The sequence below is a fragment of the Mercenaria mercenaria genome, chromosome 14 (genome assembly GCF_021730395.1).
Source record: "Mercenaria mercenaria strain notata chromosome 14, MADL_Memer_1, whole genome shotgun sequence".
NCBI classification, from domain to species: Eukaryota; Metazoa; Mollusca; class Bivalvia; order Venerida; family Veneridae; genus Mercenaria; species Mercenaria mercenaria.
In genome coordinates, this window is record NC_069374.1 from 40,961,923 (window position 1) to 40,988,542 (window position 26,620).

Below are 26,620 nucleotides of genomic sequence, written 5' to 3' on the forward strand. Positions count from 1 at the left end.
ATGGTGTAAAAATATATGAAATTCTTCTGATTTTGGTGTAGTTCTTTCCCAGTGAAATCAATTTAATAATCTCATTATCTGAAACAGTGAAAACAAAAATATAATCTACCTTCAATAAATCTGTGAAAAACAAGAAATAAAGAAACAAACAAATTGTGGGGTTAATACAGAAAGCAGACATCTGCATATGAATAAAGGAGGCACTTTTCTCCTTTCTGCATTTACCCTTGAAATAAACTCTACTGCAATATTCATGTAACAGAAATTCTGAACTATAAAATCTTATTTTCAATGATCAGATAACTGTATGTAACAAGACAGAATGTTTCTCTTACTTTGGAATAGGTAGTCTTCAGTATTTTGATCAGGGTTTTCTGCACCACCGACTACATCGAACGGGGACCGTCCTGCCAGCATCTCAAACATCAATACTCCTAGAGCCCACCAGTCTACACTGTAATCTAAAATAGAGATAACATAATAGTGAACCGTGAGGATAAATGTAAGAATCACTATATATACCACAAAAACAAGTCAAATATCAATGTATAATGTATTCTAAGAAATAGTGAAAATGAAATGATCTAAATACTATTTTCATCTTCATGTACGGATCCAGAAGGGCTGGAAAATCCTAACAAGAGGGCCATGATGGCCCTATATCGCTCACATGGTTAAATGGTTGCTATGAATATTTGCATTTAAGCTTGACCCCGGGGTCATGATTTGAACAAACTTGGTAGAGATCCAATAGGCAATGCTACACACCAAATATCTAAGCTCTAGGCCTTCTAGTTTATTTCTAGACATTTTTTGGAAGATTTTCCTATGTACAATCAAGTAACCCCTGGGGCGGGGCCAATTTGATGCCGGGGGTCATGATTTGAACAAATTTTGTAGAGGTCCTCTAGGCAATGCTACATGTCAAATATCTAAGCTCTAGGCCTTCTGGTTTATTTTTAGAAATTTTTTGAAGATTTTCCGATGTACAATTAAGTTACCACTGGGGCGGGGTCAATTTTACCCCGGGGGTCATGCTTTGAACAAAGTTTGTAGAAGTTTACTAGGCAATGTTACATATCAAATATCCAAGATCTAGGCCTTCTGGTTTATTTTTAGCAAATTTATGAAGATTTCCCTATGTACAATCAAGTAACCCCTGGGGCTGTGTCAATTTGACCCTGGGGGGTCAAGATTTGAACAAATCTTGTAGAGGTCCACTAGGCAATGCTACATGTCAAATATCTAAGCTTTCTGGTTTATTTTTAGAAAATTTTGAAGATTTTTCTATGTACAATCAAGTAACCCCATGGGGCGGGTCAATTCGACCCTGGGGGTCATGATTTGAACAATTTTTTTAGAAGTCTACTAGGCAATGCTACATGTCAAATATCTAAGATCTAGGCCTTCTGGTTTATTTTTATAAATTTTTTGAAGATTTTCCTATGTAAAATCAAGTGACCCCTGGGGCGGGGTCAATTTGACCCCAGCGGTCATGATTTGAACAAATTTTGTAGATGTCCACTAGGCAATGCTACATGTCAAATATCTAAGCTCTAGCCCTTCTGGTTTATTTTTTTAAGTTTTTTGAAGAATTTCCTATAGAAATCTATGTAAAATCAAGTGACCCCTGAGGCGGGGTCAATTTTGACCCCATGGTCATGATTTGAACAACTTGGTAGAGGTCCACTAGGCAATGCTACATGTCAAATATCTAAGCTCTAGGGCTTCTGGTTTTTTAGAAGAAGATTTTTTAAGACTTTCCTATGTAAAATCATATGACCCCTCGGGCGGGGTCATGATTTGAACAAACTTGGTATAGGTCCACTACGCAATGCTTCACACCAAATATCTAAGCTTTAGGTCCTCTGGTTTTTGAGAAGAAGATTTTTATAGTTTTTCCTTTCGGTTGCCATGGCAACCAGAGTTCTGCATGGAATTCAATTCTTTGAATATTTTTTGTAGAGCTTCACCCAAGGAACATTCCTGTGAAGTTTGGATGTAATTGGCCTAACGGTTTATGAGGAGATGTCGTTTAAAGTAAAAGTTTAAGGACGCCGGACGGTGAGTGATCACAATAGCTCACCCTGAGCCTGTGGCTCAGGTGAGCTAAACAAGAGGGCCATGAAGGCCCTGTATCACTCACCTGACCTACTGGCCTAAAGATCATCAAGATCAACATTCTGATCAAGTTTCATTAAGATATGGTCATAAATGTAGCCTCTAAAGTGTTAACTAGCTTTTCCTTTGATTTGACCCGGTGACCTAGTTTTTGACCCCACATGACCCAGATTCAAACTTGACCTAAAGATCATCAAGATTAACATCCTGATTAAGTTTCAACTTGACCTAAAGATCATCAAGATTAACATCCTGATTAAGTTTCATGAAGATACAGTCATAAATGTGGCCTCTAGAGTGTTAACAAGCTTTTCCTTTGATTTGACCTAGTGACCTAGTTTTTGACCCCACCTGACCTGATTTGAACTTGACCTATAGATCATCAAGATTAACATTCTGACCAAGTTTCATTAAGATATGGTCATAAATGTGGCCACTACACTGTTAACAAGCTTTTCCTTTGATTTGACCTGGTGTACTAGTTTTTGACCCCAGATGATCCAATACCGAACTCGTCCAAGATTTTATTGAGGGTAACATTCTGACCAAGTTTCATTAAGATTGGGCCCAAATTGTGACCTCTAGAGTGTTAACAAGTTTTTCCTTTGATTTGACCTGGTGACCTAGTTTTTGACCCCACCTGATCCAGATTTGAACTTGACCTATGGATAATATTTATGTTAATTATCTTAAAGAAACAAAGAATTTACCTTCAGGAAAACTTAATTTTATTATTTTTCCCAAATTTGGATGCCCCCTGAGCCCCCTAGATGGTCGGCTACTTTTCTATTTCACCCTGTTCAACAACAAGAGGGTCATTATGACCCTGGATCGCTCACCTGAGATATATGAGCTACGTTTCAAATGTCAAACTGATGCTAAAATATTAAGAAAGTAGGTCAGTAGGTCATATTTATGGTCACTGAAAGTCAGTTTTAAGAACAGTCTGCAAAACTGTACACGTCATCCAAATTTCAAGACTATCTTAAAAACAAGAAAGTAGGTCAGTAGGTCATATTCATGGTCACTGAAATTCAGTTTTAAGATCAGTCTGCAAAACTGTACATGTCATCCAAATTGGCTGCATCTTGAAAAACAAAAAAGTAGGTCAGTAGGTCACATTCATGGTCGCTGAAAGACAGTTTCAAAATCAGTCTGCAAAACTGTACATGTCATCCAAATTTCAAGGCTGTATCCTAAAAAACAAGAAGGCATACATGCCATATCTCCCACCGGGAGACTTTTCCTTCCGTATTTTCCGTATATCTCCTGGTCTCCCGCCGGGACATGAAAACCTCCCGTAAAAAAATTAATTCAGAAAAAAAAGTCATCTGTTGAAAAATCGTATCTCGGACCCAATGTAGACCTTTAGAAGATACTTGAAACTCATCGAGGAGCCCGGAAATACTCTTCAAACATAGTTTTGATAGTTGTCTATAATCCATAGCTTGTTTATCGAGAGATACACGCCTGAGGCATTAATTATCTTTCCACCTACTGTCACCATCTGCAAACAGAAAACCATTTAATCTTGCCCGGAGGCAATTGTAAAAAAGTGCATGGTAGATTTTAGACTGATCTAATAACATCAAAGTCACTGATCCGTAGTTTTCAAATCAGTATGAGAACCAGTCTTAAAATTACGTCATTTTACCGCCACCTACCAAAGTGTACTTTCGTTTTCGCCCTAAAAGACTGTTTTGACATGATCTCTCCACAATCTTTGAGTATTGTATGATAAAACATGTCAAAAAGACCACTCTCTCCAGATGTAAAAGCATCAACACATAAAAATAAAGCAAAATCAAAGTAAAATAATCTGGTTCAATCTTTCATGGAAATTCCATTCTGAATTTCCTTGGATTAACAAAAGTGCTATATGTGTAATAATTATGCATTCTGTACACAACTATTGGCTCCACTCAGTTTAGTATAGGAAACTCAATGAATTTTTTTTTTTCATGAAAATGGCCATTTAGCGCGTAAAAAAATAGCGGATTAAAGTCTCCCTTATTTTTACCCAAATCTCCCTTAAAAAAAGACATGTTGAGGCAAATCTCCCTTACTGACCGTCTGAAAATATGGCATGTATGAGAAGGTAGGTCAGTAGGTCACATTCATGGTCACTAAAAGTCAGTTTTAAGATTGGTGTGCTAAACTGTACATGTCATCCAAATTTCAAGGCTGTATCTTAAAAAACAAGAAAGTAGGTTAGTAGGTCACATTCATGGTCACTGAAAGTCAGTTTTAAGATCATTGTGAAAAACTGTACATGCCATCCAAATTTCAAGGCTGTAACTTAAAAAACAAGGAAGTAGGTCAGTAGGTCACATTCCACATGACCCAGATTCAAACTTGACCTAAACATCACCAAGGTTAACATTCTGACCAAGTTTCATGAAGATACAGTCACAAATGTGGCCTCTAGAGTCTCAAAAAGAAGCTTTCCTTTGATTTCAGCTGGTGATCTAGTTTTTGACCCCACATGACCCAGATTTGAACTTGACCTAAAGTAATCATAATTAACATTCTAACCAAGTTTCATTAAGATATGGTCATAAATGTGGCCTCTAGAGTGTAAACTAGCTTTTCCTTTGATTTGACCTGGTGACATAGCTTTTGAACCCACATGACCTAGATTGAACCTGACCTAAAGATCATCAAGATTAACATTCTGACCAAGTTTCATGAAGATAGTCATAAATGTGGCCTCTAGAGTGTTAAGAAGCTTTTCCTTTGATTTGAGCTGGTGACCTAGTTTTTGACCCCACATGACCCAGATTTGAACTTGACCTAAAGTAATCATAATTAATATTCTAACCAAGTTTCATTAAGAGATGGTCATAAATGTGGCCTCTAGAGTGTAAACTAGCTTTTCCTTTGATTTGACCTGGTGACATAGCTTTTGAACCCACATGACCCAGATTCGAATTTGACCTAAAGATTATCAAGATTAACATTCTAACCAAGTTTCATTAAGATATGGTCATAAATGTGGCCTCTAGAGTGTTAACAAGCTTTTCCTTTGATCTGACCTGGTGACCTAGTTTTTGACCCCACCTGACCCAGATTTGAACTTGACCTAAAGATCATCAAGATTAATATTCTGACCAAGTGTCATAGAAATATTTTCATAAATGTGACTCTACAGTGTTTACAAGCTTTTCCTTTGATCTGACCTGGTGACCTAGTTTTTGACCCCACCTGACCCAAACTTGAACTTTATCTTAAGATCATCAAGATTAACATTCTGACCAAGTTTCATGAAGATAGTCATAAATGTGGCCTCTAGAGTGTTAACTAGCTTTTCCTTTGATTTGACCTGGTGACCTAGTTTTTGATCCCACCTGACCCAGATTTGAACTTGACCTAAAGATCACCAAGATTAACATTCTGACCAAGTTTTATGAAGATACAGTCATAAATGTGGCCTCTAGAGTGTTAACAAGCTTTTCCTTTGATCTGACCTGGTGACCTAGTTTTTGACCCCACCTGACCTAGATTTAAACTTGACCTAAATATCATTAAGATTAACATTCTGACCAAGTTTCATAGAGGTATTATCTTAAATGTGGCCTCTAGAGTGTTAACAAGATTTTCCTTTGATTTGACCTGGTGACCTAGTTTTTGACCCCAGATGACCCAATATTGAATTCCTCCAAGATTTTATTGAGGGTAACATTCTGACCAAGTTTAATTAAGACTGGGCCAAATTTGTGACTTCTAGAGTGTTAACAGTCAAATTGTTGACGACGGACACAGGGCGATCACAAAAGCTCACCTAGAGCTAGAAACTTATTGACAACCCTGTACATGTAAAAGGAAAAAAAACACATCAAATTAATTAGTGTGTAAAGACACATGTTTCTCATAGTGAGGGTTTGGTCAGACCCTGCTCCCCACCTCATAAAATTGGCTGGATTCGCTCATGATCTTACAACAGATGCAAACTTTTGTAAATGTTATTACATTACATATTTTACCGAGATTATTTTCTGACTTTTCACTGTTTTACAATTTAAAGATATCTATCTAATCTATTCAAATTACACCCCTATTAATTATAAATGCTTTTCTCAAGATAACAGTGGAAATACTAACTGACATGGGATATGTAAGAGTACAGTTTCAAGGCCTTGCATGACAGTTTTTACTTGCAAATGTATTTTTATTATAATTTCTGCATTATTTTGTAAGAAAATCGTGATAATCACAAAAGCACAGGACACTACAATTCTGTCATCAAAATGGAATGAATATATTTATAGGTTATTAGCTTTGTATCGGGAAATATGCATGAGTTCTTCCGCTGAAGAACGAGTGCATATTTATTCTTCCGCTGAAGAACGAGTGCATATTTCCCCGATACAAATATAATAACCTTTTTATTACATACGCATCTACCCGTATAAGTATAATGTAAATATCATGAATTTGTTCAATAGCCTGAATAGGATTGACAATACTGAACTAAATAGATAAAACAGTGCAACAACACACACTGAATTACGTCACGCACCCAATATGAAATTCAAGCGTCAGTGTATGGAAAAATATTGATGTTTCCGGTACAAGTGTAGCTTAACAGGGAATTGAAACGAGTATGTAATAAATATACATACACACCTTTGTACCATATTTATTTTAAATTGATGTTGAAACAAGTTTTTCTAACTTACAATTGTTTATTGTGATAAGCATGCACCTCCTTTTGGGCCTCAAAAACAGCAGTCTGACTAAAGTACATCTCCAATTAACGCTACACACATTGGATCTGAAGACGTGCTATTGATAGCCTCGTTCTGACGACCCTTCCACTAGCCAATCAGAGACTTACTAACAACATTTTGTATGTGAAAGTGGAAGTTTTAAAAAATCCTATATTTAGCCTGGATTTTTCATACCGTATAAGTACTTTTTTCTGCGGGAACTTTATTTCTGCGTTTTCTGCGGAAGACAATAAGACCGCAGATTTAAAATCCGCAGAAAATTTTGTCCTGACATGCCGTGATACGACGATAAAAGCCGCCATTATAATCCAGTTAGTATAAGACAATGTCCGATATCGTTACCGGCTTTTGTCCCACATGTAGCCGAAGCAAGTTGAAAATTTAGTAGTAACGGTAATATAATAAACCGTTTTATTATTGTTTTGCTTTTGAATAAACCATAATAAAAAACATCGAATTTATTTTGATTTTCGTTCATCATTGAGTAGTCAGCGGTCAGCTTCAATGTTCTTAAATTATGTGACAAACACAATCCATTGTATTCTTTGTGTCTATTGTTAACCAATCCGTCTGGCAAGTCATATTTACCGTTATTTGTATGAGACTTGAAAAAGGCGTGATTAAAAAATTATCATATTGTTACAAAAATTATCATATTGTTACAAAATGACATAACATAACATAACATAACTGTCAAAATAACAATAAAATACGTACCTGTCTATTTGAAATTAATGAAACAACCGATGAATACAGAATCGCAGAAATAAATCCCATCAACGTGCGAAGGAAGACACCGAGAAATAAGGTATGCAGAAATTTAATACCACCTTATTTTTAAAAAAATCGCAGAATATTAAGCCCGTAGAAATAAGTACTTATACGGTATTTACAATTCTAATGACAACCACATCGCGACTACGCCCTCGTGTTTTGAGAGAAATCATATGTCATGGTACAGACTTGGTCATGTAAGGTGGCAGACAGCCGGTTATCTCAGTCGGTAGGGCACTCGCCCTGTAAGCGAGGGGTCCCAGGTTCGAGCCCTGGACTTACTGCACATTTTTCTCACCCTTTGACATTCAACGCTATTTTGATGGTTCAGTCAAATGCTTGCTGAAACAAGTTGTCTGATTGGTTCAAATAAAAATAGATTTGCGAAAATAAAAATAGCAATATCGGAAATCCAAAATATACAGAAGACGAATGTGAATGGGTCATTCTTAGATCTTCGTTTAGAAGATCAAGTACTTTAGTCAGACTGCAAAAACAGATTTGTCACTTGTGTTATTTACAGCAGAAAACTGTCTTATTGTATAGGAAGTGATCTGACAAGATTTTTCAATGACAGAACAGGATTACAGAAATGTGGATTATAGAAATGTGTTGGACAAGTGTGTTTTATGGGCAGGGTGTGGGCAGAGCAGTGGTTAGCAGGTTGTGACACTAGCGGTCCTGGTTTGATTCCAAGTCATGTTTGATACCCAACAAGTGTTCAGTGCTAGGTGAGAATGGGACTTTCAGTAATTACCCAGGCAAGAAAAATGAACTTTAATGTTTCAATCAATGCCTGTAAGAATTTTGTTTCAATGTTTTTGTTAAGAATTAACCTTAAATCAATCACATTGAAATTGTAATTCAACAGTGATACATTTTCAAAGCAAAGTCTTCACCAAAGCTTAATAATTAACATGTATTAATTATCAAACACATTCCCAATGTTTACAGCAGTATTTTTCTGCTTATCTATATCATTTATGAACATTCATTGCAGATCCAACATGCATTAAAACATTAGTCTGTGCTACACTGCATACATCCATGTATATAACAAGAGCTGTCTTAAATGACAGCATGCTTGACTATTTGAGACCCTTACACATAAGAGCTTACATACAAAAGCTTTATCAAGCTGAAAACTGGGCATAATTTTCTAAACTGTACAACAGAGATATGGAACATGGTTCAAAATGGTCATTTTAAGATATTGCAGACTTATGAAGAGTTTGAAAGCATTCAGTACAATTGTTCCTGGGACAGCTACTTACATGCAAAACTTTCACAAAACTTTTTAAGTGAAAACTAGGTATAACTAGAAGATGCTTTTGTAGAAAAGCGCATGTCTCCCACAATGCATAGTCGTAATAGGCAAGAAGTCAATAGGAGACAGGAGTGAAAGTCAAAGAGACACTGATGGTTGGCTGCAATAGCGATCACCTACTTGGCATGTCCAATCATCCTATGAAGTTTCAACATTCTGCGTTAAGTGGTTCTCAAGTTATTGTTTGGAAACTGTTTTACATGTTCAGGCCCCTGTGACCTTGACCTTTGATTGAGTGACCTAGAAATCAATAAGGGTCACTCTGCATGTCCAATCACACTATAAGGTTTCAACATTCTGGGTCAGGTGGTTCTCAAGTTATTGATCGAAAACCGTCTTCCAATTTCAGGTCCCTGTGACCTTGACCTTAGATCAAGTGACTCCAAAAACGATAAGGGTCATCTACTCTGTAAGTCCTATCATCCTATGAAGTTTTAAGGTTCTAGGTTCAATGGTTCTCAAGTTATTGATCAGAAACCGTTTTCAATGTTCTGGTCCCTGTGACCTTGACCTCAAATCAAGTGACCAAAAAATCAATATGGGTCATCTACTCTACATGTCCAATCATCTTATGAAGTTTCAGCATTCTGGGTTATGTGGTTCTCAAGTTATTGATCAGAAACGGTTTTCAATGTTCGGGTCCCTGTGACCTTGACCTTTGATGGAGTGACCAAAAAAAACCAGTAGGGGTCATCTACTCTGTAAGTCCTATCACCCTATGAAATTTGATCATTCTAGGTCAAATGATTCTCAAGTTTCTGACAGGAAATCAATTTCCATATTCTGATGGCTGTGACCTTGACCTTTAACAGAGTGACCCCAAAATCAATAGGGGTCATCTACTCTGCATGTCCTAAGAAGTATCATCATTCTGGGTCAAGTGGTTCTCAAATTATTGATCGGAAATGGTTTTCCATGTTCAGGCTCCTGTGACCTTGACCTTTGATGGAGTGACCCCAAAAACAATACGGGTTGTCTGTTCCATAAGGCCTACCACCCTATGAAGTTTGAAGGTTCTGGGTCAAATAGTTCCCCAGTTATTGAAATAAAGTGTGACAAATGGACGGAAGGATGGACAGGAAAAAAAATTGTCCTCTCCCCCTTGGGGGGGGGGGGGACATAATTAAGCAATATTTAAGCCTGAGTTATGAAACTTGCCACGTAAAGTCATCTAATGATGCCAAGAAAGTGTGTCAAGTCTGAAAACATTTTATCAAACAGTCTCTGAGAAATATGCTTATGTGCAAAACTTTCTTCTTTGTTGAAAAGGGGCATAACTTTGATGAAATGTCAGCAAGTTATGAAACCCACTCTGTAAAATCAGATCATGATGCCATATACTTATGATGAATTTTAAATCATTTAGTCAAGCAGCTTCAGAGGAATGTGCTTACAAGCAATACTTTCACAAAATATGTATGTTAAAAAGGAGAATAATTTTGACACAATTTAGGGATAAGGCATGTTTATTCATGTTAAAACATCCCACTGGATTGGCTGGTGCCAGAGACCAGTAAGGATTCTACAGATATATTAGTATGAAACTAGAATGTGTCTGTTGGACACAGGGTGTGCCCCCATTCTGGTACATTTGTCAGAAATAAGGGGAAATAATTCAAATGTTTGCAGTCTTAATGGGGTATAGCCTCAACAAACATTTTATGAAAAGGATTCATTATTCTAGGCCATGTACTTTTTGAGCTATGAGCATCAAAAACAAAAAATCCACTATTTTGGCTATTTCAAGGGCCATAACTCTGTAATAAGCACTAAGATTCTCAAGAAGAATGCCAAATGTGCAAGGTCACATCATGATAAAGACTCGAGCAATGTTTCATGAATTTGCATCAAATACTTTTTGAGCTAGGCACATAATTAGGTGAAAATGTGCATTTTTGACTATTTCAGGGGCCATAACTCTGGAAATAGGGGGCAGAGCAGATGGAAAAATAGGAGGTGCACAAGTTTATATCATGATAAAGACTCCTGCAAGTTTTCATCAATTTATATCACATACTTCTTGAGCTAGGTGCATCACAAACTTTTTTCGGACGGACACACGGACAAGACCAAATCTATATGCCCCCAGCACTCATAGTGGGGGCACAAAAGTATGTTTGATTTCACTGAAATTCTACCACAGTGATATCTGATTCGTTTTTCACCTTTTTTCACAATGACAGATATTCCTTTTAGAACATAGTCTCTGTAAATAAAGATATTCAAAAATTTCTCACAAAATGTGAATTGGTATCTTTAAGAAAATATAGAAGTACTCTTACAATGCTGAAAAAAACACTTTTCTCGAGTATTCTTCTGAAGCTAATTCATAAAGCTTTTATGAATCAATTAGGGGTACAAGGTTAAGTGTAAGTACATGTGCCAAATATATGTATTTGCTTCTCTGCTTGGGATGCAACATCTAGCAAGACAACCAAGCAGGTATACATGTAAAACATCACTGGTTACCATGACAACACACGTCACAAATGTCATCTTTCAGCTTAATGTAAGTTCTTGTCATTGTGAATTTGTGTTTTTCTTTTAAGAAAGGTTATATACTATGAACTCAGACATTGTTTGGCTGTCATGGTAACCAAATGACTTTGACCTATTTAGCAAACAGATACCATATTCCTCCCCTCGGAGCACCTCAGGTGCAATATAATTTGGCGTCCCACAAAAAGTGTTTGTTAGGTCACCTGGCCATAGGTTCTCCTGTGACAATGAATAAACAGTTAAAATGTAAAAAGAGATAATAAAGCAGTATACTGTGTTGTGCTGTGAAGCCATCAATGTAAACACTCAATGTATGTTCCCAATATTTACCATAGGGATGATTTTTCTTTAAAGAAATATGGAAAATATCTTATTAGAATTTTTTCTTAAAATTTTCATGTTTTAATATATTTTAGTGACTGCTTGACACAGATGGTTCCACAGGCATCAAACTGTGTGAGAATTTGTTTAACAGGAGGACAAAAGTTTCATTCCAAAACCAAAGTCAACATAAGAGCATCAATAGTACAGTAAGTCTGAAACAGCAGCGGTACTAAGGAGATTTGTTCCTTATAATAAAGATAATTTCTCTTTTATCTGTTGTAACTTTGTTTCATATCATAGTTTTAAAACTATAAGTGATATCTAAAAACCAGTTATACAATTAAAAATAACTAGCATTATTCATGTCTTTTCGGGAATGGCTCAGAGTCTTGCATGCAACAGTTTATTTGCGGTTTAAACAAGTCGCCAGCACCACAACTGTCATTTTCAGGTACCATTACATTGTGTACCTGTCAGACAGAACAGTGCGAATTTAATAAAAATGTCCAAAGGTGACCTTGACCTCGGAGCTAGGGGTCTGGGTCTTGCACATGATAAATTAACTCATTATGGGGAACATTTGTGCCAAATAATTTTAAAATCCCTTGATAAATGGCAGAGTTATGGACCAGACAAGAAACAGACCATGTACCCTTGGACTTCTAAGTGTGACCTTGACCTTGAAGCTAGGGGTCTGTTGCGCATGGAACAGACCAGGTTAACCTTTAACCTCTAAGTGCAACCTTGACCTTAGAGCTTGGGGTCTGAATCTTGCGCATGACACGTCTCATTAAGGGGAACATGTAAATTCCCTTGATGAATGGCAGAGTTATGGACTGGACACAAAACAGATCCTTTTAATCTTTGACTTTTAAGTGTAATCTTGACGTTGGAGCTAGGGATCTGGGTCTTGTGCATAACATGTCGTCTCATGGTGAACATTTATGCCAAATTAAATCCCTTTATGGAGTTACAGCCTAGACAAGAATTTACACGGATGCACACACACATACACACCGGACAAACAGTGCGATTTTAATATGCCCACCTTCGGGGACATTAAAACAATATGGAAGTCAGAGATAATAGCTGTTAACTAACACTATGGTTATGTAGTGTGAGAAAGTAACAGTTAGTCAATAATTTTCCATGATTCAATTTTTTATTCTAAATGACCAGATTTTACCTTCGCCTAGATACAATTTCATGCAGATCATGTCAAAAATGTGGCCTCCAGACTTAAGATTTTTCTATGATTTGACCTAGTACCTTTTTAACCTAGATGACCCAGTTTCGAGACTTATATAGATTTCATAAAGAAAGCTCTGACCACAAAGACATGATAGAAAATGCAGCCTTTTATTTGACCTAGTGACCTAGTTTCTGAATCCAAATCACATAGTATGAAACCTGTCCAAGATTTTATTGAGGCAAACTTAGTTTTATTACCACTGGGAAAAACTTTTCACCTCTAGAGCATTTACATGCATAATTTGATCAAAATACAAGTCAGAGTTATAGGACTTAACCCAGTGAGGTTGGAAATTGACCTAGAAAAAGAAAAAATAAGTCTCAAAGCTAATGTTTTTAAGTAATAGCTATATGTACTTGCACGCAAAACTTTAACCAAGGTGTGATGCCGACGCCAATGCCAGGGTGAGTTGAATAGTCATGCTAAAAAGCCAACAAATATTGTAACAATGTAGCTTTTCTTTTTAAAATTTTGTCCTCCTAAAAACATTAATTCCATACTAAAATTAAAGCATATTTAATAAAAATCTATTTCAGTAAATATGCTTTAAACCAAACTACAATTACCACTAATGATCATTCGACCTTAACCATTGCATGATGAGGTCATGACCTATGACCTACCATAATCCTCTCCTCGAAGAATCTCTGGTGCGATGTAATTTGGTGTTCCACAGAATGTACTTGTAGCATCTCCTGGCCAAAGCCCCTCCTAAATTGGCAGTAAACAGCAGCAACATGTGATGAAACATATGTCCGAGTTAAAGACAGAAACAGTTACTCATATGTAATTCATGTTTTCTTTTAAAACAGCAGAATTTTGTAATAAAAAATGCAGTTGAAACTGGTATCTATTCTAAATTTCAATAAAAGGCTATTTTATGAATATATGTCAAACCCATACTAAAACCTAACCAATGCCATTTCTTTTTAGTTTCAGAATTACCATGTGCTTTCACATACACCGAATCTCTGGGCAAAAATGTGTAGAAGTATAGTATAAGTAACAAGAGCTGTCTGTAAGACAGCCAATGCTCGACTATTCAAATTGTTGTCCCAGATATATTTACCTAGTTTTATAACCATGCAAACACATGTGAAGTTTCAATTCAATATCTGCATTAAATTTGGAGATAGGAACTCACATGCAAAACTTTAATTAGAATTTTCTAAGTCCAAAAGAGGGCATGATTTGCTCAAAATATATGTCAGTGTTATGAGACTTGATGCTATCCCCTGAAGACACAGGTGAAGTTTCAATTCAATATCTGCATTAGTTTTGAAGATAGGAACTTACATGCAAAACTTTAACCAGGATTTTCTAAGTCCAAAAGGGGGCATAATTTGCCCAAAATATATGTCAGAGTTATGGGACTTGATTCTGTAAGGTTGGTTATTGACCTAGAATAAGAAAACAAGAGGGTCATGATGACCCTGGATCGCTCACCTGAGTAATATGAGTCACATGTTTCAAATGGCAAACTGATGCTAAAATAATAAGAAGGTAGGTCAGTAGGTCACATTCATGGTAACTGAAAGTCAGTTTTAAGATCAGTGTGCAAAACTGTACACATCATCCAAATTTCAAGGCTGTATCTTAAAAAACAAGAAAGTAGGTCAGTAGGTCAAGGTCACAGTCAAGTGATCCTAATCACTTGGGGTCATCAGGTAATTATAATTAAACTGTCTAGGAAATATGATCTGATAATTTTTGAAGTATTTTTTTCCTATATAACCCGTAATTATAACAAGTGACCCCCAGGGCGGGGCCTCTTTTAACCCCAGGGGCATAATTTGAACAAACTTGTTAGAGATCCACCAGGCAATGCTACATACCAAATATCAAAGTCCAAGGCCCTGAACTTTCAGACAAGAAGATTTTTATTTTTTTTCCCTATATAAGTCTATGTTAAACTCAGTACCCCCAGGGCATGGCCTCTTTTCACCCCAGGGACATAATTTGAATAATTTTGGTAGAGAAACACTAGGACAGGCAACATACCAAATATCAAAAGCCTAGGCCTTGCAGTTTCAGGCAAGAAGATTTTTAAAGTGTTTTTTCTATATAAATCTATGTAAAACTTGAGACCCCCTGGGGCAGGGCCTCTTTTCATCCCAGGGGCATAATTTGAACAATTTTGGTAGAGGACCACAAGGCAATGCTACATACAAAATAAAGGCCTAGGTCATGTGGTTTTAGACAAGAAGACTTTTAAAGTGTTATCCTATATAAGTCTATGTAAAACTTGTGACCCCCGGGGCGGGGCCTCTTTTTTTTTTACCCCATGGGCACAATTTGAACAATCTTGATAGAGGACCATAAGATGATGTCACAGGCCAAATATCAAGGCTGTATGCCTTGCAGTTTTGGACAAGAAGATTTTTGAAGTTTTTCCTTTCGGTTGCCATGGCAACCAGAGTTCTGCATGGAATTTCATTCTTTGAATAATTTTGAAAGGGGACCACCTAAGGATCATTCCTGTGAAGTTTGGTGTAATTCTGCCCAGTGGTTTTCAAGAAGAAGATTTTTTAAGAAAATGTTGACGGACGCACGACACACATTGATCGGTCACAAAAGCTCACCATGAGCCTTTGGCTCAGGTGAGCTACAAATAAGTTTCCAAGCTATACACCTTTAAATAATAGCTATATGTATTTGCATGCAAAACTTTAACCAAGGTGTGACGCTGACGCCAATGCCAACACCAGGTAAGATGGTCATTGACCCTAAAGCGCTAATCATAAAATGCTTCAAGTGTGTTTGTATAATGAAATCAGGTGATCTATAACTTGGGCCAGCAATTTCATACAAGAAATTTGTTTAAGTAAAATTCCACTACATAATATAGGGAAAAGTGATCATGCCCTCTGGTGGCCATATTTTTTACAGATTCGAATAATTTGAACAACCTTTGTAGAAGGTCACACAAGGAACACTTGACGTATGAAATCATTTTAAAATCCGGCCAGCAGTTTCACACAAGAAACATACACTAAACTTAATATCAGAAATGGTACAACGAAGAGCAATCAGATGGATATACAATAATTATTCCACATACAACAGTGTCTCAGATATGCAAAATTCTATCAGTTAAAGACCTTTAGAGAACAGACGAACTAATGCAAAATTAACTAGAAGATGCTTTTGCAGAAAAACTAATGTCTCCCCCAATGCATAGTCGTAAAGGCAAGAAGTCATCCCCGTGACCTTGACCTTTGATCTAGTAACCACAAAAATAATAGGAATCATCTTCTGTAATTGTAAGCCCTATCATCCTATGAAGTTTGAAGGCTGTAGGTCAAACGGTTCTCTAGTTATTGATCAAAAATGAAGTGTGACAGACAGATGGCCCCTATGACCTTGACCTTTGACGGAAATGGATTTTCATGTTCAGTCCACTGTGACCTTGACCTTTAATAGAGTGACCCCAAAATCCACAGGGTCATCTACTCTGCATGTTCAATCATCCTATGAAGTTTCAACATTCTGGGTCAAGTGGTTCTCAAGTTATTGATCGGAAATGGTTTTCCGTGTTCAGGCGACTGTGACCTTGACCTTTAACAGACTGACCCCAAAATCAATAGGGATAATCTACTCTGCATGACCAATCATCCTATGAAGTTTCAACATTCTGGGTCAAGTGGTTCTCAAGTTATTGATTGGAAATAGCTTTCCATGTTCAGGCCACTGTGACCTTGACCTTTGATGGAGTGACCCCAAAAACTATAGAGGTCATCTACCCTGTAAGTCCTATCACCCTATGTAGTTTGATTGAAGGTTCTAGGTTAAATGGTTCTCAAGTTATTGACCGGAAATGGATTTCCATGTTCTGTCTGCTGCGACCTTGACCTTTAAAAGAGTGACCCTATAATCAATTGGGGTCATCTACTCTGCATGTCCAATCATCCTATTAAGTTTCAACATTCTGGGTCAAGTGGTTCTTGAGTTACTGATTTGAAATGGTTTTCCATATTCAGGCCCCTGTGACCTTGACCTTTAATAGTGTGACCCCAAAATCAATAGGGGTCATCTACTCTGCATATCCAATCATCTATGAAGTTTCAACAATCTGGGTCAAGTGGTTCTCAAGTTATTGATTTGAAATGGTTTTCCATGTTCAGGCCACTGTAACCTTGACCTTTAACAGTGACCCCAAAATCAATAGGAGTCATCTACTCTGCATGACCAATCATCCTATAAAGTTTCAACATTCTGGGTCAAGTAGTTCTCAAGTTATTGATCTGAAATGGATTTCTATGTTCAGGCCCCTGTGACCTTGACCTTTGATGGAGTGACCCCAAAAACAATAGGGGTCATCTACTCCATAAGCCCTGCCACCCTATGAAGTTTGAAGGTTCTAGGTCAAATGGTTCTCCAGTTATGGATTGAAAATGAAGTGGGACGGACGGACGTCCAACCGAAATGAAGGAGGGGGCATTTCTTTTGTTACTGTCTTTTGTTTGAATAGGGGGCCCTGGCCCTATAATCTATTGTTAACGGATTGAAGCTATTGTTCTCTTTTGTTCTATTTACTGTTAGATGGCCCTCCCTTTCTTTTAAGTTGCTTGGACAGACAGGGCAAAAATAATATGTCACAAGACATAATTATGTTTTACAAACTTGTCCATTCACTAGTAGCTATTCCTGTCCCAGCATATTTTGAGAGACCAAGGAGACCGACTCGTCAAACACACACCCTGGCCTATAGACAAATCCATACAGTTTTCAATTACTACAAATTTTCCTTTTTTTCCAAGTACTCTAATCTTATGGAACAAACTCCCATCTGATATTGTTCTCCAGCCTATGCTTGAATCTTTCAAGCAGGCAGTATGCCGACATACATGCAATTGGCTGTAGCAAAGTGCGTTTTAAACATGATTTTACTACTCTTGTCTACAAGGAGATTTTTAAAGTTTCCACTTTATACATATAGAGAAAAGTAACCACATCCTCTGGTGGCCATGCTTTTTGATGAATCTGATAATTTAAACAATCTTGGTAGGTTACCATTTGTGTGAAACAATTTTAAAATTGGACAAACGTTTTAGAATATGTAATTTGAAGATTTTTAGCTCTGGCAGCCCCAATGAACAACCAAGTGGAATATGCGGGGCCATATTTGACCCTATGGGGATAATTTGAATAATCTTGGTAGAGGCCAACTAGATGTTGCTAAAAACCAAATATCAAAGCCCTAGGCTCTGTGGTTTTGGACAGGAAGATTTTCAAACTTTTTTCCTATATAAGTCTATATAAATCATGTAAACCCCTCGGCGGGGCTATATCTGACCCTAGGGGAATAATTGGAACAATCTTGGTAGATGACCACTAGATGATGCTTACCAAATATAAGTTTTCCCTATATAAGTCTATGTAAACCAAGTGACCCCCAGGGCGGAGCCATATTTGACACAGGGGGATAATTTGAATAATCTTGGTAGAGGACCACTAGTTGATGCTAATACCAAATACAAGAGGGTCATGATGACCCTGGATCATTCACCAGAGTAATATGAGCTACATGTTTCAAATGTCAAACTGATGATTTTTCGAAATTTTTTGGAAGATATTCCGATGTACAATCAAGTAACCCCTGGGGCTGGGCTAATTTTACCCCGGGGGTCATGATTTGAAGGTTGTAGAAGTCTACTAGGCAATGTTACATATCAAATATCTAAGACCTAGGCCTTCTGGTTTATTTTTAGCAAATTTATGAAGATTTTCTGTGTAAAATCTGGTGATCCCTGGGGCAGGTAATTTTGACCCCGGGGGTCATGATTTGAACAAATTTTGTAGCGGTCCACTAGGCAATGCTGCATGTCAAAATGTCAAATATCTAAGCTCTAGGCCTTCTGGTTTATTTTTAGAAAATTTTGAAGCTTTTTCTATGTACACAATCAAGTAAGCCCATGGGGTGGGGTCAATTTGACCCCGGGGTTCATGATTTGAAGAAATTTTGTAGAGGTCCACTAGGCAATGCTACATGTCAAATATCTAAGCTCTAGGCCTTCTGGTTTATTTTTTGAAAATTTTTGAAGATTTTCTGATGTAAAATCAAGTGACCCCTGGGGCGGGGTCAATTTTGACCCAGGGGGGTATGATTTGAATTTTTTTTGTAGAGGTCCACTAGGCAATGCTACATGTCAAATATCTAAGCTCTAGGCCCTCTGGTTTATTTTTTAAATTTTTTTGAAGATTTTCCTATAGAAATCTATGTAAAATCAAGTGACCCCTGGGGCGGGGTCAATTTTGACCCCGGGGTCATGATTTGAACAAGTTTAGTAGAGGTCCACTAGGCAATGCTACATGTCAAATATCTAAGCTCTAGGCTTCTGGTTTTTGAGAAGATGATTTTTTAAGATTTTCCTATGTAAAATCAAGTGACCCCTGGGGCGGGGTCAATTTTGACCCAGGGGGTCATGTTTGAACAAATTTTGTAGAGGTCCACTAGGCAATGCTACAAGTCAAATATCTAAGCTCTAGGCCCTCTGGTTTATTTTTTAAATTTTTTTGAAGATTTTCCTATAGAAATCTATGTAAAATCAAGTGACCCCTGGGGTGGGGTCAATTTTGACCCCGGGGTCATGATTTGAACAATTTTAGTAGAGGTCCACTAGGCAATGCTACATGTCAAATATCTAAGCTCTAGGGCTTCTGGTTTTTGAGAAGAAGATTTTTTAAGATTTTCCTATGTAAAATCAAGTGACCCCTGAGGCAGGGTCAATTTTGACCCCGGGGTCATGATTTGAACAAATTTGGTAGAGGTCCACTAGGCAATGCTCAACACCAAATACCTAAGCTCTAGGGCTTCTGGTTTTTAAGTAGAAGATTTTTAAAGTTTTTCCTTTTGGTTGCCATGGCAACCAGAGTTCTGCTTGGAATTCAATTATTTGAACAATTTTTGTAGAGCTTCACCCAAGCAACATGCCTGTGAAGTTTGGATGAAATTGGCCTAGCGGTTTATGAGGAGATGTCATTTAAAGTAAAAGTTTACGGACGACAGACGCCGGACAACAGACGCCGGACAGTGAGTGACCAGAATAGCTCACCCTGAGCCTTTGGCTCTGGTGAGCTAATAAAAGCCCTATGACCTGTGGTTTTGGACAAGAAGATTTTTAAAGTTTTTCCTTTCTGTTGCCATGGCATCCAGAGTTCTGTATGGAATTCAATTCTTTGAACAATTTTTAAAGACCATCCAAGGAATATCCCTGTGAAGTGTCATCAAAACTGGCCTGGTGGTTTATTAATATGTTATGCTCCGGACACAAAATATAACAGAACTTTGAGCTCTATTGCTGATCTTAATCTTTGGCCTATTGGGCTCCGCACATTGTTGCGTCGCCACTTACCTACGTGCCAAGTTTGAAGTCAATACCTTGCATGGTTATTTAGTTAGATTCCATACACAAAATATGGACAGTTTTGAGCTTTTAGCTCAATTTGTGACCTTGACCTTTGACCTACAGAGCTGGTTCAAGTGATCTGCACATCGTCTAATCGCCATCTACCTATATGCCTAGTTTAAAGTCAATATCTTTAATGGTAATAATGTTATGCTCCAGCATGAATTATGACAGACGGACAGACAAGACACAAGTGCCATTTCATAATATGTCTGTTTTTTCAAAACAGGCGTATAAAAAGAAAGCGCATTAAAACTTTAACCAAGGTCTGGTTGCAGAAGGACACAGACACCCAGTCAAGTCAGATAGCTCTCCATATACTTGTTATAGTCAATCTGAAAACTTCAACTAAAATTTCTTAGTTGAAAAGGAGAATCATTATAGAAATACTGCAGGTACAGTTATCTTGTCAATATAATGAACACTGTCACTATGAGCAAGTACAGCGTTTCAGCTGAATACCTTAAATGATGAAGAAGACATTGGACTTCATAAAACTTAAACCAATGCAGATGCAGCCCCAGGGCGAATGCAATAGCCCCCTTAATTTTTCAAATAATGGAGCTAAAAAAGGCAGATACCTTTATCATTAACAAGAACTCGTAGAACACAAAATATCCCCCTTGATGCATTCAGTAATTGCACAAGGAACAGAAATTATTTGGTCACTGTGCACTGGAGGTTTGACATACCTTAAATCAATAATTATGGGTCATTTATACTCCATATCAAACGTGATCTTGGACCAAAGCATTCTTTAGTTTTTTGGCAAAAATTGTTCTGGGTCAATGTGACCTTGACCTTTGACCTTCTGACCTCAAAATCAATAGAGGTCATCTGCTGGTCATGACTAACCTTCCTATCAACTTTCATGATTCTAGGCCCAAGCCTTGAGTTATCATTCAGAAACTGATTGGTCTAAGGACAGACAGACCGACTGACCGACCGACAGACATCTGCAAAACAATATACCCCACCTTGGTTTGTTGAAAAAGGGTAAGAGATGAAAGCTAGGCTTATAAAGGTCTTCTCCTATATGAGATAAATTACAGTATTTGGCGGTATTACATAATTTGTTAAGGGGGCATAATTAAGGTGACATAGAGTATTAAACAAACATTTTAACCAATGCAAAATGCCAATATAGGCGATCAAATGATGACAGTATCTTGTGTTTTTTTTTAAAGTAAGATGAACTAAATAAGTCTCAGGCTTTCAAGCACTATTTGGCAAAAAATTATGGCCAAAATTAGGGCTGTTTTTGCCAATAAATAAGGGCTAAATTAGGACTAGATGCCCATGGGCAACATGTCAAGCTAGCCCTTTTATGTATTGTTGCTTTTCTAGGGGGCACCAGTCTAGAACAAATGTGTCATCGACATAAGTTTTTGATATATAGGTATGAAATGGTGGACACTAGTGCATCTTTTTGTCTAAATATTGAGGTACTGTGGGTGTACTACTCTCAATTGGGGTGTGGGGGGTCAGGGGGCTCTCCCCCTGGAAAATTTTGAAATACAGCCATGAAATGTTGGGTACTGGTGTATTTTTTGTTCTAAATTTTGAGGCATAGAAGGGTGTAGTCCCCTAATTTTAGGAAGGTGAGGGGTTGCGCCCCCCCCCCCCCCCCCCCCCCCCTCCATGCAAAAATTTGAAATACAGGTATGAAATGCTGTATTGTAGTGCATGTTTTGGTCTAAATTTTGATTTGTGGGAGAAGGTATCCCTGTATTTTTAGGGTCTATTGGGACTCTCCCCTGGAAATTTTTGAAATGTAGATATGAAATGGTGGCCTCTGGTGAGTTTCTTATATAAATTTTGAGGTACTGGAGGGGTAATCCCCTCATGGGGGGGTCAGGGGGTCCTCCCCCATGGAAAATTTTGAAATAAAGGAATGGAATGGTGGCCTCTGGTGCGTTTCTGAACCTAATTTTGAGAAAATATTAATTCTTTGCCAAAATAGTTGAGAGCAACTTTGATATGCCAACTATAGCCTAGGAACTCATGGAAACTGATAGAAGCATCCTCTGTAAATGAATCTTAAAGAATATTAACATCAATAAATTAACTGGATCATTATATACATGATTTGTGCAAAAAAAATTAAGTTCAGACAGAAATTACAAACAAGAGGGTCATGATGACCCTGGATCGCTCACCTAAGAAACACTCCATAACAGTGTAAAACATGTTTGACCTAGTGATTTCATGGAAACAAATATTCTGACCAATTTTCATTAAGATTGGACCAAAAAATTGGTCTCTTGCGATAAAACAAGCATTTTCTTAGATATGACCTAGTTTTTGACCCTAGATGACCCATGTTCAAACTCGACCTAGATTTTATCAAGGCAATCATTCTGACCAAAATTCATGAAGATCAACTGAAAAATACAGCCTCTATCACATACAGAAGTTTTTTCTTTGATTTGACCAAGTGACCTAGTTTTTGACCTCAGATGACCCATATTCAAATTCGACCTAGATTTCATTAAGGCAATCAACCTGACCGAATTTCATAAAAATCAATTGAAAAAAAAACAGTCTCTATCGCATACACAAGATTTTTCTTTAATTTGACCTAGTGACCTAGTTTTTGACCTCAGATAACCCATATTCAAAATCGACCTAGATTTCATCAACGCAATCACACTGACCAAATTTCATGAAGATCAATTGAAAAATACATCCTCTATTGCATACACATGTTTTTCTTCGATTTGACCTAGTGACCTAGTTTTTGACCCCAGATGACCCATTTTCGAACTCGGCCTAGATTTTATCAAGGTAATCATTCTGGCTAAATTTCATGAAGATCAGTTGAAAAATACCGCCTCTATTGCATACACAAGGTTTTTCTTTGATTTGACCTAGTGACCTAGTTTTTGACCCCAGATGACCCATTTTCAAACTTGGTCTAAATTTCATCAAGGGTATCATTCTGACCAAAATTCATGAAGATCAATTGAAAAATACAGCCTCTATCGCATACACAAGGTTTTTACGTGATATGACCTAGTGACCTAGTTTTTGAACCCAGATGATCCATTTTCGAACTCGGCCTAGATTTCATCAAGGTAATCATTCTGACAAAAATTCATGAAGATCAATTGAAAAATACCGCCTCTATCGCATACACAAGGTTTTTCTTTGATTTGACCTAGTGACCTAGTTTTTGACCCGAGATGACCCATTTTCGAACTCGGCCTAGATTTCATCAAGGCAATCATTCTGACCAAAATTCATGAAGATCAATTGAAAAATACAGCCTCTATCGCATACACAAGGTTTTTCTTTGATTTGACCTAGTGACCTAGTTTTTGACCCGAGATGACCCATTTTCGAACTCGGCCTAGATTTCATCAAGGTTATCATTCTGACCAATATTCATGAAGAAGAATTGAAAAATACAGCCTCTATCGCATACACAAGGTTTTTCTTTGATTTGACCTAGTGACCTAGTTTTTGACCCGAGATGACCCATTTTCGAACTCGGCTTAGATTTCATCAAGGTTATCATTCTGACCAATATTCATGAAGATTAATTGAAAAATACCACCTCTATCGCATACACAAGGTTTTTCTTTGATTTGACCTAGTGACCTAGTTTTTGACCCGAGATGACCCATTTTCGAACTCGGCCTAGATTTCATCAAAGTTATCAATCTGACCAATATTCATGAAGATTAAATGAAAAATACAGCCTCTATCGCATACACAAGGTTTTTCTTTGATTTGACCTAGTTTTTGACCCGAGATGACCCATTTTCGAACTCGGCCTAGATTTCATCAAGGTTATCATTCTGACCAATATTCATGAAGATTAATTGAAAAATACAGCCTCTATCGCATACACAAGCTTAATGTTGACAGACGACGGACGCCGGACATCGAGCGATCACAAAAACTCACCTGAGCATTGCTCAGGTGAGCTAAAAAATTAGGGATAATCTAAAACAATAAGGGCTTTTTTTAGGAATTTGGCCCTTTTTGAGCATTTTTTTAGGAATTTAAGGGAGACCTAAAAAAAATAGGATTTTTTAGGAATTTTAGGGCCACTTGAAAGCCTGATGAAGTCTTGCCGAATTTAAAATAACAGTTTCATGTAGTTTAAGCACACTTCAACACTGTTTAACTTATGTGATAGGGGTCAGTTAACCAATGTATTTCACAGCAATCAGCAGCGGAGGATGAATCACTTCAGATATTATCTTCTGCCACAACATGGCTAAGACACACATTTAGAATTTTTTTAAAAATATTTTAAAATTTGGCCAGTGGAGCAACTTTGTACTGGTGGGCTAAAAAACATGTAAGCAATGTGATGAAATATACATTTTAAATGTTTTCTTCTGTATGTTGAGTTTTTTTCAAAATTAATTCAGTTATGTTATGACTGTAAGTGTTAAAAGTGTTCCAAGATTATGACCAATTTCCCCATATAAAACACTGACGAAGGTTGAACGGTTCATTATGAAAGATAATTGGAGAACACTGACACTTAAACCGAACACTCAAATTCCAATCAGAAATGGGAACGTATAAGCTAATGCGGTGGGCTAACACATCTGATTATATGTATACAGTGAACCTCTGTAGAGCAACACCCTTTGGGAGATATAAATTGACTGCTATGTAGGGGTTGTTGTTCTGGAGAGGTAAATTTGGTAGTATATTTCAGCTTAGGGAAATTTTGATGATGTTGTTATAGAGAGGTTTTTGCTTAAGAGAAGGCCGCTCTGGAGAGGTTGTACTGTACTTTGTACTTACCTTACACATTCCATAATCTGTGAGTTTGATATGTCCTTCAGAATCAAGTAAAACATTGTCTAACTTCAGATCTCTATACACAATACCTGAAGTAAAAACAATAATAGGCTGTACAACTTCAGATCTCTTTACACAATACCTGCAGTAAGAATCAACTAAAACATTGTCTAACTTCAGATCTCTATACACAATACCTGCAGTAAAAACAATAATAGGCTGTACAACTTCAAATCTTTTTACACAATACCTGCAGTAAGAATTAAGTAAAACATTGTTTAACTTCAGATCTCTATATACAATACCTGCAGTAAAAACAATAATAGACTGTACAACTTCAGATCTCTATACACAATACCTGCAGTAAGAATCAACTAAAACATTGTCTAACTTCAGATCTTTATACACAATACCTGCAGTAAAAACAATAATAGGCTGTACAACTTCAGATCTCTTTACACAATACCTGCAGTAAGAATCAACTAAAACATTGTCTAATTTTAGATCTCTATACACAATACCTGCAGTGAGAACAAAAGTAGGCTGTACAACTTCAGATCTCTATACACAATACCTGCAGTGAGAACAATAGTAGGCTGTACAACTTCAGATAACTATATACAATAATTGCAGTGAGAACAATAGTAGGCTGTACATCTTCAGATATCGATACACAATACCTGCAGTGAGAACAATACCAGGCTGTACAACTTCAGATCTCTATACACAATACCCACAGTAAGGACAATAACAGGCTGTACAACTTCAGATCTCTATACACAATACCTGCAGTGAGAACAATACCAGGCTGTACTACTTCAGATCTCTATACACAATACCTGCAGTGAGAACAATACCAGGCTGTACAACTTCAGATCTCTATACACAATACCTGCAGTGAGAACAATACTAGGCTGTACTACTTCAGATCTCTATACACAATACCTGCAGTGAGAACAATACTACGCTGTACAACTTCAAATGTCTATACACAATACCTGCAGTGAAAACAATACTAGGCTGTACTACTTCAGATCTCTATTCACAATACCTGCAGTGAGAACAATACTAGGCTGTACAACTTCAGATCTCTATACACAATACCTGCAGTGAAAACAATACTAGGCTGTAGTACTTCAGATCTCTATACACAATACCTGCAGTGAAAACAATACTAGGCTGTACTACTTCAGATCTCTATACACAATACCTGCAGTGAGAACAATACTAGGCTGTACAACTTCAGATCTCTATACACAAAACCTGCAGTGAGAACAATACTAGGCTGTACTACTTCAGATCTCTATACACAATACCTGCAGTGAAAACAATACTAGGCTGTACTACTTCAGATCTCTATACACAATACCTGCAGTGAGAACAATACTAGACTGTACAACTTCAGATCTCTATACAC

At 37.2% G+C, this 26,620-nt stretch overlaps 1 protein-coding gene across 3 annotated transcripts in view; it reads right to left on the minus strand.

Annotated features, from left to right (window-relative positions):
- LOC123527409 (protein kinase C iota type-like) overlaps positions 1–26,620 on the minus strand; it is a 213,633-nt gene that overhangs the window by 42,077 nt on the left and 144,936 nt on the right. For 2 of the 3 annotated variants that reach the window (XM_053523317.1, XM_045306834.2), the window contains exons 12-14: positions 25,207–25,292; positions 13,651–13,738; positions 336–461 (exon numbers count right to left, since the gene is read on the minus strand). In XM_053523317.1, the coding sequence (XP_053379292.1) occupies positions 336–461; positions 13,651–13,738; positions 25,207–25,292 (300 nt within the window). Of the gene's footprint in view, positions 1–335; positions 462–11,582; positions 11,671–13,650; positions 13,739–25,206; positions 25,293–26,620 lie in introns of all 3 variants that reach the window. The other variant, XM_045306832.2, reaches the window with a different exon arrangement.